At 41.0% G+C, this 16,553-nt stretch overlaps 1 protein-coding gene across 1 annotated transcript in view; it reads left to right on the top strand.

The window, feature by feature from the left end:
- Positions 1-4,537: 4,537 nt before the first annotated feature.
- NSMAF (neutral sphingomyelinase activation associated factor) overlaps positions 4,538-16,553 on the top strand; it is a 34,114-nt gene continuing 22,098 nt past the window's right edge. The window contains exons 1-6 of the mRNA XM_088540136.1: positions 4,538-4,621; positions 13,099-13,188; positions 13,278-13,356; positions 13,449-13,516; positions 13,605-13,641; positions 16,312-16,362. Of these exons, the coding sequence (XP_088396262.1) occupies positions 4,569-4,621; positions 13,099-13,188; positions 13,278-13,356; positions 13,449-13,516; positions 13,605-13,641; positions 16,312-16,362 (378 nt within the window). The 5' untranslated portion in view covers positions 4,538-4,568. The remainder of the gene's footprint in view (positions 4,622-13,098; positions 13,189-13,277; positions 13,357-13,448; positions 13,517-13,604; positions 13,642-16,311; positions 16,363-16,553) is intronic.

The raw sequence follows: 16,553 nt of genomic DNA, 5'->3' as shown, positions 1-16,553 counted from the left end.
TATTGGCACTAATGCTACTACCAAGGCTGAAGAGTAAAGAAGCAGTTTCAAGGCTATGGAGGATAGCCAGAGATTACACTTCCTCTCCCAGCCGAAGAATAGCCCAGCAGGGGTGACAGCTCCTGGAGCTGAGGGCACAGTTTTGTGGATGGCTTGACAGAAGGGTCTGAACTACTTGACCATAGGGTTTTGTTCCATATGTAGAAACGTTGTCCACTCAACGCAGAAGAGAAGGAGCATTTGAGGACACTGTTTCACAGAAATGGTGAGGTGTTTTTTCTACCAACATTTGAAAGAGACTTTGAAAGCAGACAGCCACCAAGAGCAAGATATAAAAGAGCAATCATGGAGAGAAGGAGAGAAGGAGGCGAGAGAGAAATTGATAGGCATTAAGACAGAAAAGAAAATCATGAGCAACTTGGAAAATATCTTGGGATATTTGTAGACAAATGAGTAAAACACATTAACTTTGGGGGGGGGGGGGGAAGTAGTTTAATAGCATCGCAAAAATGCAATTCCTCCTCTTCGAGAGGAGCAAGTCAACACTTTTTCTGAATTTTTCAGGGCAATTAATAAAGATATTTAAAAAGCTTTCTCATAAGATAAACATCAATTAGAAAAACAACATGGCAGTACATAAAAGGTCCATCAAGTTCTCCTAATGTTATATGGATGATTTTTTGCTTCAAGATACAGAGGAAGTTATGAAAGATATTACTAACTTGAATTTCATGGCAAGGAGGGAGGAACTGATTTTGATTTCAAAGACGGAAGGTAAATTGGGTGAAAGTGATCATGAGACAATCTACCCAAAATAGACTTCTCTGTTGTAAGAAGAAGAAGAAGGGAAACCATGCCCGCACCGCCAGCTATGGATTGCATTGTTAGGTAGAAATAGTTAAGCTAGCCGTCATCAAGGTAGCCTGGATACTAAAAGCAGGCTCTTCATAACAACAGCACAACTCATTCTATATGAGCTAATTAGCCTCCTTTCTGCATGGTCTACATCTGAGCTCGATCATTTAAAGCTAACCTAGATTGTTTACCGAGAAAATAGACTTGTTTTTTAAATTAAACATACAATAGCAAGCTATCTTGATATGAAAAAGAGGGAGAGAACAGTGCAAGCTGAGGGAGACTGTAAGTCCCAATAAGGGGACATAACTGAAGATGGATATAAAAGAATAGGATTAGCTTTTAAAAATAAAATCACAAAACTTGCAGGACAAAATAAGTGACAGGTGAAAAATGATATAAAGGACAGCAGGAAAATGTTCTGGAAATATATTAGAATTATCCAGATACTTGACTAATTTTACCTTTTTAAAAAAATAAAGAATAAAGACTATAAGACTATATTTATTCAAGTAAATAGAGCCTGAAGAATTTGCTTTAATAATATAGCTAAAATAATCTCTGAATTCCTAAAAGACTACGCAGGTTCCAGGAAACTGGAGAAGTATTAAATGTGTCTATCCAGAGAAAGCAAAGCTTTCCAGGTGAATTTTAATTCCTAGATGTATTCTGGAAGAAAATTTCTGATGAAGCAGGTAACTTAGGTTTGCCAAGAATACATAATCTAAGACTAATTTAATGTCTTTTAAAAAAATCTATTTCACTGGTTCACCAAGACAGACAGTGGATTTCATAAATCTTGAAATTAGTATAATTTTGAGGGATTAAATATTTATTAAAACATAAGGGAAATGAAGTTGTCATGAAATTACCAAGCAATAGACATGAGGCTTGTAAAGAGGCAGACTTGGAGAGTATTTTCAGTGAGATCCCAGAAGGATTGTTAGTTCAGTTCTAGTCAATATTTCCATTAAGATGTAACAGAAAGTAGTCGTATAAAAAAAAACCGTGTTTTCCAGCAACATAGCTAGAAGGTAGGATCAAAATTATTTTGCTAACTTTGATACATGTGTACAATTGAAAGAGTAAAATCATCAAGGCAAATGGTTACACATGAGAAGAATTCAAATGTAGAGCTCAAAATGGGGAGAATAAGGTAGGCAATATAGAAAAGTCAATGAGAAAAATTAATGATCTATCACAGAAAAAAAAGACAAATTTATTTCTGGAATGTATTCATAGAAGTCCCTTTCATGTGTAATACATAGGATATAATTACTGTTTTTGGTGCTGATACCTCAGGAGGATAAAGACAAAAGTAATACTGGAAAGAGCTAGAGGAAAGCAGTAAGAACCAACCATGCAATGAATGCAGTCTACGAGAAAGATTAATGAAATTGTTCTTCTGCGAGAAGAACAAAAAATTATATGAATAAAAATGTATATATTTACTCGTGCACACACATTTTTAAACTATATGTGAACAATATAATACAAATTGTCCATTTCCTCTGGTACGCGCATGTATGGACAACAAAGAATGCTTCAAAGAAATTCCAAGATGGATATTGGACAAAACATGCACATAAATACTGTTAAACATTGGTGCAAACTAAATGCAAGTGTTGTGGAATTTCACTCTAACAGCTGTTTTTATAAACCGATTAGAGAAACAATCCTTTTGGATGATCTATAATGTGGTTTTCAAGCTATGGTCTATCACAAGATCCTGTCTCTGAGAGGACCTACTCCATGAAGGACCCGAAAGGTGATTACAAAAAGCAAATCTATTCTCTGTATATACAACAGCTCTCTTATTCAGGTTCATGGGTCCACAGATTGAAAATATCTGAAAAACATTGGTCTACGTATATCCAATCTCAGTGCAGAGATATGATTAGATAATCTCTTTGAAGCCTACAGGCCTATAATTCTTTTATTCCTGTGTAACAATCCCCTCTGTGACTATATTTTTTACTTATAGAAATACAAACAACAATATTTTGTTGTTATGGCCACACCTGGAGTATTGTGTGCAGTTCTGGGGTGCTCAGTACGAGAGGGAGGTGGAACATAAAGAGAGGGTCCAGCATAGAGCAATGAAGATCATTAAGGGACTAGGGGAGCTGAGGCTGTTTAGCCTGGACAAGACAAGATTGAGAGGGGATCTTATCAATATGTACAAATATCTGAGGGGAGAATGTAGGGAGGATGGGGCCAAACTCTTCTCTGTGGTGGCCGGTGACAGGACAAAGGGTTATGGGTATAAATTAAAACACAGGAAGTTCCATCCGCATATAGGGAAGAACTTCTTTCCTATGAGGGTGAGAGAGCATTGGAACAGGCTGCCCAGAGAGGTTGTGGAGTCTCCTTCTCTGGACATCTCCCAAACCCACCTGGATGCTACCCTGTGCCATGTGCTCTAGGTGTCCCTGCTGGAGCAGGGGTGTTGGACTAGATGATCTCTAGAGGTCCCTTCTAACCTCAACCATTCTGTGATTCTGTTATTTTCCTGCCTCGCGAGAGATTGTGTCAATAAAGGCATTATAGCTTGTTCAAATAAAATGACAGTCATATGAATGACAATGTGCAGGATTGTATTTATTTCTCCTCCTGTAGAATTTTTCTTAGATTTGGAACACCTGGCAGAAGAACTTTATCTCCTACCTAGGCAGCATCTGTCACATAGATAACAGCCGCAATGAACCTCACAGAACTTGCTTTATACTTGCAGCTCTCATTTAAAGTAAATACTCTAAGCTCTTTTGGGATGTCATAAAGAGTACATAAAAGAGTGCTTATGATTAAGAGCATGTTTATTATTTGCTTTTAAGAAAGTTTTCACAAAGTATTCATTGCTGCCAGTAGAATTGCAGCTAATACTGGCTTTGAGCACAGAAGGCCCAGTCAAGTGTGCAGATGGATACAGGCTCCAGGGAGGCGCTCCAGCCTCCTGCCTGCTCTTAGGCTGCACCATCACATGTCCAACTACTGCTACTGTGGAGGTAAAACGTGGAGAAGAGCAACCTGAATGTGCTGCTGTGCCCATGCACAAGCAGGTTTCAGCACAGCCCTTGCCTCCCTCGCTTCCTGGGACACAGCTGTGTGATGGTGCTGGCATGGAGGCAAAGGCTGGTGGCCCCGTGGGCAGCAGCGATGGAGGAGGCAGAGGCTGGGTGCCCTGCAGGGTGGTGTGGATGGGGAGACAGAGGCGGGGGGCCGTGCAGGGTGGTGGGGATGGAGAAGGCAGAGTCTGGTGACCCTGCAGGGTGGTGTGGACAGGGAAACAGAATCTGGTGGTGGGGCCTGCGTCCAGGGCCACGTTTTCATGCCAAGCTGCCATCTCCAGGCCAGTGTGAGCTGGGGACACAGGCAGCTCCTGGGTACCAGCAGAAGCTCGAGCGAGACCGATGCGGTGGGTGAGTGGGTGTCCCGCCCCACGGAGACCCCGCGCCGGGCAAGGCTCGCTCTGCCCCCCGGGAGCCCATGCACAGGGCCGGGCCGGCCCGGGGCCAGGCCCGTCCTCCCGCCGGCGCCGCGGGCCGCAGAGCCGCGGCCGCCCGGGCGAGGGCGCAGAGCGCCGGGGCCGAGGCCGGGGCCTCCCTGCCCGCTCCGCGCCGCTCCGCTCCGCGCCGCTCCGCCCGCCTCCCCGACGTTATAACCGGGGCGGGCGGCAGCAGAGCGGCCGCCTCGGCGGGGCCTGCGGCGGCCCCATGGCTTTCGTCCGCAAGCGGCGGCTGGAGCGGGAGCGCTGCTCCAAGGAGAGGTGAGGCCGGCGCTGCGGGTGCCGGGGCGGCGCGGCCTGCGAGGGGCCGGGGTGGCTGCTCTCCTGCTGCTGCTGCTGTTGTTGTTGTTGTTGTTGTTGTTGCTTGTGCTGTTGTTGTTGTTGTTGCTTGTCCTGTTGTAATGGAATCGCCTGCGCTGTCCCCGGGGAGGCAGTGGAAGAGAGCTGGGAAAATAATAAGTGACGATAGTACACATAGGGTTTTGTGGCCCTTATCAGGTGACGTTACAGCCATGCTGCAATATGTATCGTGGTTTCTTTTCTTTTTTTTTTTCTTCTTATTTCTTTCTCTTGATGAGAATAATTAGCTTGTTTTCAGCCTTTAAATTGCAGACTCTTTGGCAGCTCCTTGATGTGTTAAATGCAATTACTTCCGTCCCTCTGTCTGACTGTAATCTCTATTTTTTTTCTGTTCCTGTAGCTATCAGAAGTGCATAGAAGAAAAGCGTGTCACATGTGCTTGCTGTGTATCCTGAATTTAATCTCCTCCTTCCAAGCTTTGCAACGTGTCTTTGTTTATTTAGTTATTTTATATATATGTATATATATTTGCGTGGCTTGCCTGCACCTAATCTGCTGCAGGTTTCAAAACCTCCAGCAGTTTTGGTGCTGCCTCAGAGGAGAGACCTGCCAAGCAGGAGTGACGGGAGAGGCTCCTGGCGCCACGGGGGCCGCTGGGGTGTCCCGCTGGGAAGCGGGGCTCCCAGGCGTCCCCTTTCCGGCACCGAGGCCGGACACCCCCGGATCCCGTGCAGGCCCCGTGCGCTGGCCACGCTGTGGTGTTTGGGTTGTTGCTGGGGGGAAAGCACATCACGGGAGCTCTGACTCACGGCTGTGCGGCCTCTGCAGCTCGTGAGGGCGGTCTGAGGTGCGCACCGACTCTCTTCCTCGGGTATCTTGTTGCTTCCAGGGGCTGCCGTGAGTTAAGTTACATATGGAGGAAAGCAGGCAAACTTCCTGTGCGGGAGGCAAAGATGGAGTTTCTCAGTTTGAGCTTAAATGCCGGAGGAAAATATACGAGGCTGGCAATAATCATTGTGATCAAGATTCAGAGTCTCTTACTGAGATCACTAGAAAAAGTCCAAGCCTGGTCAGATTTGTCCCAGAGAAAACAGGCTTTAAATCCTTTTCCAAAAGCCCTGGAAAACAAACTGACTTAAACCAGTGTTTGCCAGCACTAGGGATTTGCAACTATTGAAAGTCTCTAATAAGAACTACTTTTCCTTGGTTATATTTGCAAGCCTTTTAGATCTTTTGTCTTATTATTTGGGTTTGTAATTTGAGCACATCAAGATAAGTCTTGTTCTCATTTGTGCTTATAACTTTTCCCATGTAGGTATCAACAAAAACATTTCTCTATTGCTTTCGCTTGCTTAACAATGCTTGTGTTAAATAAAAATCAAGTTATATGTATTTTGTACCACGTATTGAATCTTTTTCTATGTTCTAGTGTTTTTTTTCTAAATCAGGAAACCTTGAAATATTTTTCCGAAGTGATTTAAAGTATGTTTTTCTTTGTGTGTGTGTGTGTTTTTTTTTTTTTTTTTTTTTTCTTCTAGTTCTGGCTTCTGTTTTCCTTATAGTCCTTCCTTAAAAACGCAGAAAACTTCATTTTTAAAACTTTAATTGAAGGGATAGCTACTGAGAACTTGTATGCTAGCCTTTTTGCTGGGTATTTGTTAGAGAGACATCAGAACCTGCTCAAATGTTTTATGGGGAAATGTCCAGGACTTCTTGAAAATCTATGGCAACAGTGTTGCGTTGTTTCTTTGTCCTTTGTTGGATAAAGCAGTGAATAAACATTTAAGATATAAAAACTGAGTAAGACTAGAGAAATTGCTTCAGCAGGAGGAATAACAAAAAGACAGACAAACCCATTGTGAAAATTAGTGGGTAAAAAGTTAATCTTATAGCTGGTTTAGAGGTGGGGGAAAGATGAAATTAGTTGCAAGTGGTCTGAAGAAAAATTGATTCCTCTGAACTAATTGGGTGGTCCACCTTAATATCTGGTGACACAAGCTCTTAGCTTATATACAGTTTTCCAGAAGAAAGCAGGAAAATACTAAATGGTTTTCTGTGTTGCTTGAAGAGTAAGGTTTCCTTTACTTTGTTTCATTAAACAAATCCAGCTCCCTATTGCTTCGAGATAAATCTGGAAGGCATCTTCACTTTACATTTGTGTACTGGTAGACGTCCATTTTTCCCAGGTGTTCAGTGTACAGACATGTGAGATTTCCCTTTTTGAATTAATATGATGCTGTGTGCATGCTTACAAATTTAAAGTATCTAACATAAATGAATATGAGTTTTAAAATAATTTTAATTCTAAAGTTTCAAGTGAAAGATGTTGTTTGTTTGTTGTTGTTGTTTTTTTTGTTTTGTTTGTAAGCTTGCTGCTTTCTTTAGAACTCTGTTCTTTGGGAAATTGTGGGCAAGGCTCGCAGCTGATACAGAGGTATTTTATAAACAGTTTTTTGGTCTGTTCGTGTGCACTGTCCTTCCTGTTGAAGGAGTCAATGTGTTTTGCTGTTAATATCCCTCCTGCAAGGCACAGTGTTGACAGCGTGTGGGTCCTGCAGGTACAAGGTCTTTGATGTGATGACTGACTTAAGTTGTTTTTTTAAAAAAATCTGTAGCCTTATCCCCCTCTCTTGGGGGAGAGCTTCTCTAGTAAAAGCTTTTATTCAAACAAGTGCTTCCTACAGCTGGCATAAGCAGCAAGTTTAGTTACTTTGCTCCAAGTAGGGTGAGGTTTAGTGTTATGCTTCATTTTACGCAGCTGTGGGCTGCTTGCTTGTCCTGGGCAAGGTGCTCCCATGGTTTCGGGTCAAGTGGTTGCACATTCTTAAGGTGTCAGCTCAGCCCCTTGGTTGGCTTCAAAGCATTCTGCCCCAGTCTTCCAGCTTGGGCCCTTCAGGTGGCCTGAAGAGTTGCAAAGGAGATGAAGCGATGCCTGCTGTTTCAGAGCAGCTTGTGTTTATGCTGAATAAGGTGTTAGCTGCATATTTTCATGCTGTGTTTTTATTTTTTAGAACTGTGCTAGAGTGTACAGGAAAAAATATGCCTGTGTTTGTTGTCTAAGTGTGCAGCGCTGCAAGCTGTTGAGTTCGGTGGGAGTTGGTAGGACTGTTCCCACAAGCGAAGCTTAAAAGTGCTTATGTTGGAGTCTGCAAACAGAGCTACTGTGTCCCTAATGAAGGGAAAGAGTTACTCAGAGTTCCAGGATTATGATATTCTCTGTCCTTTATAGATGGATTGATAGTTTGACTTTTTAATTTTAATTTAATTCCCCCCACCTTCTCTTTATATTCCTGGATCTTAGGTGAGGTCTTTGCTAACCGAAGTGTAGAAGGATGTTTGCATTAAGCACAAAATAATTCTGAAGCAGACTAAGCCTGAAACTCCTGTTTGGGGGACGTTTGGCTTCTAAGCCTCTGTATGTACTTTGTAAAATAAGAACACAGTGCTTGGCTTCTCTGCTTTGTGCTTTGAGCAGTGCGGGGAATGTTTGGGTGCTATTTGGGTTCCCAAACCACGAATGCAGCAGGTGACATCATATGAGGTTAAGCTTTGAAAGTGTTTTCTTGCAACTTAATATCTTACCTGATTTTCTTGTGTGTCCTGGGTGTGTTCTTGACTCATGCTCCCTAGCATTTCTCTGAGTGGCAATTACACAAGAGCTTTCTTCAAAAAGGCAAAAATGAAACACTAACATCCTTGTTTTTCAGACAAAGCCTCGAAAGAGCAGCCAGAGTTCTCGACTGTTTTGTTCACTTGCTACACTTATGTGGTACTCATTTCTTTCTGCTGCTGTAGATAAACTTCTGTTTTTCTTAGCAAGGCCCTTTCAGGAGAGAGGAGAGGAAAAAAAAAAAAAAACACCTGCTTGTCTCTACTCATTCCATTTGCATGAGAATACCTTTAACATCATTTTCATGTGACTTTTTCAGGCTTTATTAATCAATACTTTTTTTTTTTGCTGGGAAAATACAGAAATAATTATATCTACAATAAGTTTTCAAGCAAAATTATATTTTGCTTTCCTTTATTATAGTCACTTACCTCTTCATCTCAAGTAGGTCTGTTGTGTATTATTAAAAGATTAGTGCCTCACTCCACAGGTTCTGTGTGTTTCTAATGCCAGTTAATGCATGTGAGAACTGAAGATGCTGTAGCACAGCAGATGTTAGGACCTTCCACAAGGTTTTCTGTGGGGGGGAAAATAGCACGATATAAAGCTATATAATTATCCACTGCCTTTTCCCCTGTCCCAAGTCCTTAGATTGATACAACTGTGACCAGGTTCTGAGCAAATATTTAATTTATTTTTTGACTTAGAAATAGCTTACTTCAGTTGCAGAACTGAGAAAGTTCTTTTGTTCTTTAAAGTTGTGTGATTTTTCTCCTTAGCTATGCAAGTTCTTCTTACAGAAGGTGCTACCTCCCCTAATATGTCCATGCTCTTTAATAGCATGTTTCCCCTGCCTTTTCCCCTGCCCCACACTTCTGCTGTTGACTTCAGTTGTGGTATTCTCATTAAATTTGAGTCAGAACAGCTAAAAAGCCCTTCCTGCAGCTCTGAATGTCAAAATTTTCCCTGAATGGATTAACATAACTGCACCCATGGCCAACTTCCCTAAACTGAAGTTTTTATTTTTGTGTATGTGCTAATTTGATGTTGTCTTTGGGTGAAAGTAGCTGGTCTTCACAACTGTAAGTAGCAGTTGCTGAGGCCTTAACCATTGGTAGGGTAGGTTGGACAGGAGAAGTTACTGACCCTTCTTTTAGGGTCAGCTCCTCAAATGATCAACTATATTAAGCAAATCCCTTTCTGAAAAGTTTCCTGAAAGCTTGCTTGTTATTGGTGAGGCTTTTAGGATGAAGCCTGTTAAGAAGCTGAAGTGTAGGGCACTGAACATGTTTGAAACTCTTGCCCCTTGTAGTTGCTTTCATGGGATTTGGGCTTTCTTTGAAAATCTTGTCTAATTTATTCACATCTTTGTCTTCTACAAAATGAAATTACGATTTTTTGAAATAGCCTCATATGTCAAGTTCAAGTATACCAGATAAGTGATCCCTGAATAGATGATTGCAGCCCATTAACTTCATCATAACTTCATTAGTATGTTGTGAGCAATAAAATATCACAGGGACTATAAAAATTTATGAACTTAAGCATATAAAATGTCTTGATTATTAGGAAGCTAGCACAAATACATTCTACAATGCAGTAAGGTTTTACTGCTCAATTTTGATCCGTGTTAACGGATGCTTTCCATTGATTTTCCAGGAGAGTGTGTCTAGTTAGAGGAGGATAGTATTGTTAATAAATGCTAACTAAATGGTTTATACTTGGGAACCTTCAAGTATCACTTGGGTTATGCATTTTGAAAACGATTAAAATGAACTACTACTTGATGCTCAGAAAAATAAATCAAACTTGATCCTGATACATCTGCCTGAAAGAGAATAATTTCTATTATTCATCTTATTATGGTACTGTAGGAATACAAGGCAGCAGTGTTTGCGTTAGAGCCATGAGCTTTGTCCAGTTACTAGTGTTTGCTGCTGATTTAAAAGAGGAAAGGAAGGGAGAATTGCTGAGAGCAGCTGAGAGGAGATAAATGCTAAAAGCTCAAGGGAGTTCAAACACACTGTTAATGGCCTGTGAAAGAGTGAAACGTGCTTGACTTGTGTATGCAAGTGGTTGAATGACAGTAGAAGAAGGAAGAATAACAGTATTTTCCTTGGCTTGTGATGTCTTTAATATATTATTTTGTCTTGATGTAGAAGTGTTTCTTGGTTTGAAAAACACTGCCTATCCAAGATAGGTGGGACTTTTGAGAGGTGACATTTTTGTGACAGAGTCTTTTGATTAAGCTTTATGTAAATAAATAAGGGCTTAAGGAAGCTGTCAGGTTGGAGAAATGACTCTTAGAAGCCTGAAAATATCAGAAGAAAATGCAATAGGAATAAACAGGCTTCAGGGAGAGCAGAAGCAAACACAAATACCTGGAAGAGACTCTGAAATCAACTGGCAGGTCTGAGAGGTGATGGAGGAAGATGTGAAAACATGTATTTAGCCAAAAAACTCTTGAGTTTGAGGGTAAAATGCTTCCAAAGGAGTAAGAAATACTACCCATTTGCAAGACAGCAAGATATGAGATTATGAAGTGAACATGTTATGGTGGATGTTACTGGTGGCTGATACAGCCTTGCTGAAGAGCTTTGAATCCAAATATGATAGCGCTTGCTAGAGCTGTGTCTGCAAGATGCAAAATTTCAGAAATTTTAAATTTGTCCTAGATGATTTCAGTTGGGTGCTCTGCTGAAAATGAGCTTGAATGGTAACTGTGGGACATATGACCAATTCTCAGTCATGTTTAGCGTAGACTGTTTCTCCTGAAGCTTTTTTTCTCAAAATGCAGAGCTAGGCTTTCTATTTCAGCTTCCTGAAAATGATTGAAATAAGTATGAGGAGAATAATTAAACTACTTCAAAGGCACTAAGGCCTCCAAAACTTGTAAGTCTACTTTATAACTCGTAGATATATCATGGTTTTGTAGGTTGCAGTAAGCAAAGAGACTCTTTGGTCACTTGAAGGATGGGCTTCCATGAGAAAGGGGAGGCAACTGGTACTCTGTCTCTTGAAAAAGATTTGAAGGCAAAACCCCTAAAACTGAATCGGAAGCCAGAGATAGAGACCTATACATTAGCAGCAGTTGGGATAGAGGCTAAAGTGACTTTTGGAGCTTTGTGTTGAATTTTCTTTAAAAAACATTTTCGAGTGGCATATTCTGTTCTACCTTGTATGTTTTTAACGTTGTGACATTAGCTTTTCTCAAGGGATGAAATACAGGATTTCGAAACAGGAAAGGTAGAGAGTCCACCGACCTTTTTGAGGAAGCTGCACTGCGCTAGGGCAGCGGTCTTGGAAGTAGTCTCTCAAGAGAAGGATTTTTGAGCACATGCACTCAGTCTTGCTGGTAGTTACACTAAGCAGAATGGTTTGCTGTAACATAAACACGACCAAACTTATCGGAAAAACATTTTTTTCCGATAATACTGTTGTTTTCTGTGTGAAATAAGCTTCCTTAAAGAGCAGGCAGTTCAGTATGTAGCTCATCTTGAGGTGTTCACTGCGTGCCATTTATATAGGGCCGTGGGGTGTGTGGTATGTGTCACTGGCGTTGTCCTGCGCGTTTCACGTAAAGCCCCTTGCTGGTCCGATGCCGGATTTAGACTCGGAACGTGGGTGTGAAGAAAAGGAAAGTTCTTCTGCTAATCAGGCCTGTGTTGCTGAGCAATTGGTGCATTTGTAAGGGAAATGATTTAAGATGGAGCCAAATTCTTCTCAGTGGTGGCCAGTGACAGGACAAGGGGTTATGGGTATAAATTAAAACACAGGAAGTTCCATCTGCATATAGGGAAGAACTTCTTTCCTATGAGGGTGACAGAGCCCTGGAACAGGCTGCCTAGAGAGATTGTGGAGTCTCCTTCTCTGGAGATCTCCCAAACCCACCTGGATGCCACCCTGTGCCACGTGCTCTAGGTGTCCCTGCTGGAGCAGGGGGGTTGGACTAGATGATCTCTAGAGGTCCCTTCCAGCCTCAACCATTCTGGGATTCTGTGAACATCTTTCTGCTCCTCCTGCTATGCCAGTACTCATGCAGTTCTCTGCAGCTGGAGCTCACAGGTTTGCCCTGTTATAAAACGAATGAGAGTCACTTTTTAGTCACTTATAGTGGTTAATAAAAACTAGCTGTTACGTGATGCAGTTTCATGTTATATCTAATCTGCTCGGGTTTACCTTGTAGCAACGCTGGCCCTACTCTAATCTTACAGTGAGCTACTTCATAAAACTTCTTCAGGCCATTCTTTGGGGCGGGTTTAGTTCAGAGATAGGAGTGTTGTGTGTTTGAACCAGTGCCATCACTGGCACAAAAACAGTGGAGAAGAGTGACTGGAGAGGAAGGTGCTGCCTCCTTAGAGCCAGAGAGTAGCAGAACTGTGATGTAGAAACTATGCCTGTGTTTTCTGTTGCCACTTTAAACCAGTATAACCTGGTTATGTTTCATAAAGCTCTCATCTTGTTCATGCCAAGCTGCTCATTCCTGCCCTCCTTTTGTGTTGGTGTGTGTCTTGACTGGGCTAAGGTGATCAGATTACGCTAATATATTTTTTAATTTTATTGGAATAAAAAAGGCTATATTAGGATTGTTCTCACTCAAGATGTATAAAACATTCACATGCCTTGCCTTGCATATGCTGGGAGATCATCTATCCTCATGTGTACGCACATTTCCACATAAGTACATTCTTTTAGAAAGTCAGTTTAATTGAATTCATACCAAGGAGGGGGAGAGGGACAAATTGCTGAAGACTTCCAAACATATGGTGCAATACGATACCTGTTCTGTGCTGTTTTCTTCTTGAATAAACTATTTTTTGTTTTGTAGGTTTTCCCTGCTTCATCTTAACCTGGAAGAATATTATTTTGAGCATCACACAGCTAATCACATCGTAAATAAAGGCCGCAGAGATGAAAGGTACAAAGCTCTTACCTACAGTCGTTCACAGGGGTCGTTCTAGTCCAATTATTATTAAAACATGTACAACTACTTTTTGTTCCTTTCAGAAAAATCAGAGGTTCTCTAAAGATCTGTTCAAAATCAATTATTTTTGAACCTGATGAGATCATCCAACCCATTATCAAGGTAAACAGTGCAATTATACAACTTTTTGGTAGCTTTGGATTGCTTTCAAAAAGCTTTTTAAAAACAGTATATATTTCTATAACTTGCAACAGATACCCCTGAGAGACTGCGTTAGTATAAAAGCCCCAGAAGACAATGAAACAAATAACCCTTTCATGTGGTAGGTGAATTAAGTTACTGCATATTTGCATTTGACTCTCTTTAAAGCCCAAAGCCCTGTGTCTTCAGATATCTTATTTTCATTTCAGGGATACATCTGGAGGGATTTCTGTTATATGTAATCAGGTAAGGACTACATATAATAATTCCTTAATATATAAGTGAGAAGTGGTTGTGTTCTGTATCTTTTTTTTCCTTTAAGTGTGTGCGCTTTTTTCTTCTCCCCCTACCTGTTAACAAAATTAGTTGGTGTCGCAAACCTCCTATTAATGTGAAGCTATTGATGCTGGGAATCAAATTATTTTTGACTTTTAGTGGATTATTTTGATTAAGCTGAGCTTTTTGTACTGCGCAATTTGCAAAGGAGCTTGGGACAATTTTAGAATTGCATGGAAAGGGGGAATAAACTGTTTACTTAAATTTGTTAATACTCATCTCTCGTTTTGTTCTTGCTACGGTTTTCTGTAGCTTTCTCCTACTTTCTGCAGCTTGTAGTGATAAGGGCAAAGCCATCTTGATCCTTTGGGTTCAGCTTTGTGCAAACATTGAACTCTGCTGTATGTGTACCAGATATCCTTCTAAATATACTAACATTTTTGTAAAATCCATTACCTTAAACAAAGGAAAACTGATAGCCTCGCTCAGTTGAGTATTCCTGAAGACAAAAAATGAGCTCAAGCACTTACTTTGGTCTACTTTGTAAATGTTTATGGATTTGATTAAAGTAATCAGTATATTTAATTTCATATTTGAAACTGCTTCTATGAAGACTGTTGCTTAGTTAGTTCCTTGTGTCTTCATTTTTATTGTGTATTGAGGAATCCTTTTGTTTAAGGGATTTCTAATTATGTGCCCTGCAGACCTGGTGATCAACAACAACAACAAAAAAATAGTTGAAGTCTTGCCTTTTATTTCATTGCCCTGTTTTTTGCCTCCACCTTTTACCATCAGTATATTTTCTGAAAAGTAGTTCGAGTATAAAAATATCTTGGAGGAAAGAACTAACTTGTGAAATGGTCTATGTTGGTTTAACCATGTTTAGCTTGCCAGCCATTCTTATATCATTGGGGAAAAGATCTAGAATATCTTGATGTTAGTGTATGCTATATATTTTTTCTTATAAAAAGGGTAGACACTTCTGAATGTGAAATATATATTAGCTGCTCTTAATAGATCACAACCTAATTACAAAGATTTCTTTTTCCTATGTAGAATTTTTCTGGTGGGAGAGTGTATTTAGTAAACAGGTGGAACATATAAAACTTCGGTATTTTCTACACTCTCAAAACCCATTCCAAAAGCACAATTGGATAAAAAGATTTGTTTTAGTTAATACACTATGAAACAGAGCAAGCAAATAATTATGCATTAGATAAGCTTATTTTCCATCTTTTTTTGAAGTAGAATGGGAGGAAATTCTTCCAAATGAAGGAGGTGAATACTGTCGGCTAAAGCTTTACTGTTGTTTATATGTCCTAGAGTGTGCTTATGTGTACTGCACACTTCCTGTGTTTTGGGTTTTGGAGGCCGTCAATGCAGAAAAATGTTTGCTTATACAGAAGCAAGACAGGTGCAAAGTCTGGTCCGGTACTGATTTTCTTATGGCCTGATTCAGGTCTGTGAAAGTCCAGGTCAGATGAAAGGCACCAACTGCCATTATTATTTCATGTGATACCTCAAGGCAGCGTGTGCTAGTGACCCTCTAAGCGTTGTGCTCTGCTTCTGGCAACCTGTCATGCGGCAGTGGTTGGCCCCGTGGGTCAGCCCATGCTCTGATGTGGGCAGTGTTGGTGCGTGGTAGCTACCTTTTGGCTAGGAGACATTACCTGTCCTCATAGGGCTGGTGTTCCTCCTTGATGGAGGATGTTGCTTGAGATGGCTGCCCCAGAGCCTTTGGGTGGAATTGTGGAGCCCAAGCCCTAGTGCTGGGCCTGCTGAACCACGCTTGGGGCTGCGAGTTGGCCAGTCTGAGCCTGTCCTCTAGACAGAGAAACCTGGCTGAAAACATCAGCTATTTTTTCAGTTCTTTCAGGTGACAGGCAGTAAGGGGGTTTCTACAGACGGATGTATTGGGGATTAAGTGTTTTGATAGGGGGATGTGAGAAGAACCTTCTGAAGAAGGAGAGTAGTTTCATGTGTTCTGGGGAAGAGCCTTTCAAATCACTACCAGTGAAACAAAGCTGTTCAAAAATGTGCTATTGAATGAGAGGAGAAATATGATGATAATGGGTGATTTGAAACTGGAAGTAGAATCTTTGACAGTGCAAAAAGGCTGGGAGTTCATCTGAAAAGGCTTGTAAGTAATTTGCCTTATGCAACCTGTGCCGTGTGCTCTAGGTGTCCCTGCTTGAGCAGGGAGGTTGGACTGGATGATCTCTAGAGGTCCTTTCCAACCTCAGCTGTTCTGTGATTCTGTGCGATTCACTGTTACGTGGCAGAACATTAAAAGCATGAACTGCAAAAGAGGTGACAGAGGAACATTATGTTAAATGAAGTTAGAGCTATTGTCTTTAACCATATAATCTTCAAGGATTAGAATGAGAGAAATGAACTGTTTAAGTAAGCTGCTAATCTAAATTAAACGCTGCTTTTTTTTTTTTTGTAATTGGTAGTTAGCTGTTACAAGAGGTTATTGTGTAGTCTTTTGTGTAGTTCCACTAGGATAGCCACTTAATGCAGGACAACCCCTCCCCCCTTTTTTATTTTAACTTGCTTAAATGGTATGGTGAGTTTGACCATCTTTATCAGTAGTTAATATTTTCAGGCCTAAGTCTTCAACAATTTTTATTCTTTTAGGTTTTTCTCTTTAAAGAAAGAAACATTATTGGATCCTATAAAACAGTAAGAGTAAGTAGACATTTTTCACTGTTCTTGGGGAATTAATGAAGTTCTATGTCCATGTGAGGGAGAACCTCTTTCCTGTGAGAGTGACAGAGCCCTGGAACAGGCTGCCCAGAGAGGCTGTGGAGTCTCCCTCTTTAGAGATCTCCCAAACCCACCTGGATGTGACCCTGTGCCACGTGCTCTGGGTGTCCCCG

Source organism: Tinamus guttatus, unplaced genomic scaffold (assembly GCF_059628265.1).
Source record: "Tinamus guttatus ecotype Peru unplaced genomic scaffold, ASM5962826v1 Tinamus_guttatus_pri_ptg000056l, whole genome shotgun sequence".
Taxonomy (NCBI): Eukaryota; Metazoa; Chordata; class Aves; order Tinamiformes; family Tinamidae; genus Tinamus; species Tinamus guttatus.
The sequence above is the reverse complement of the archived record's forward strand: the minus strand, read 5'-3'. Positions and strand labels throughout refer to the sequence as shown.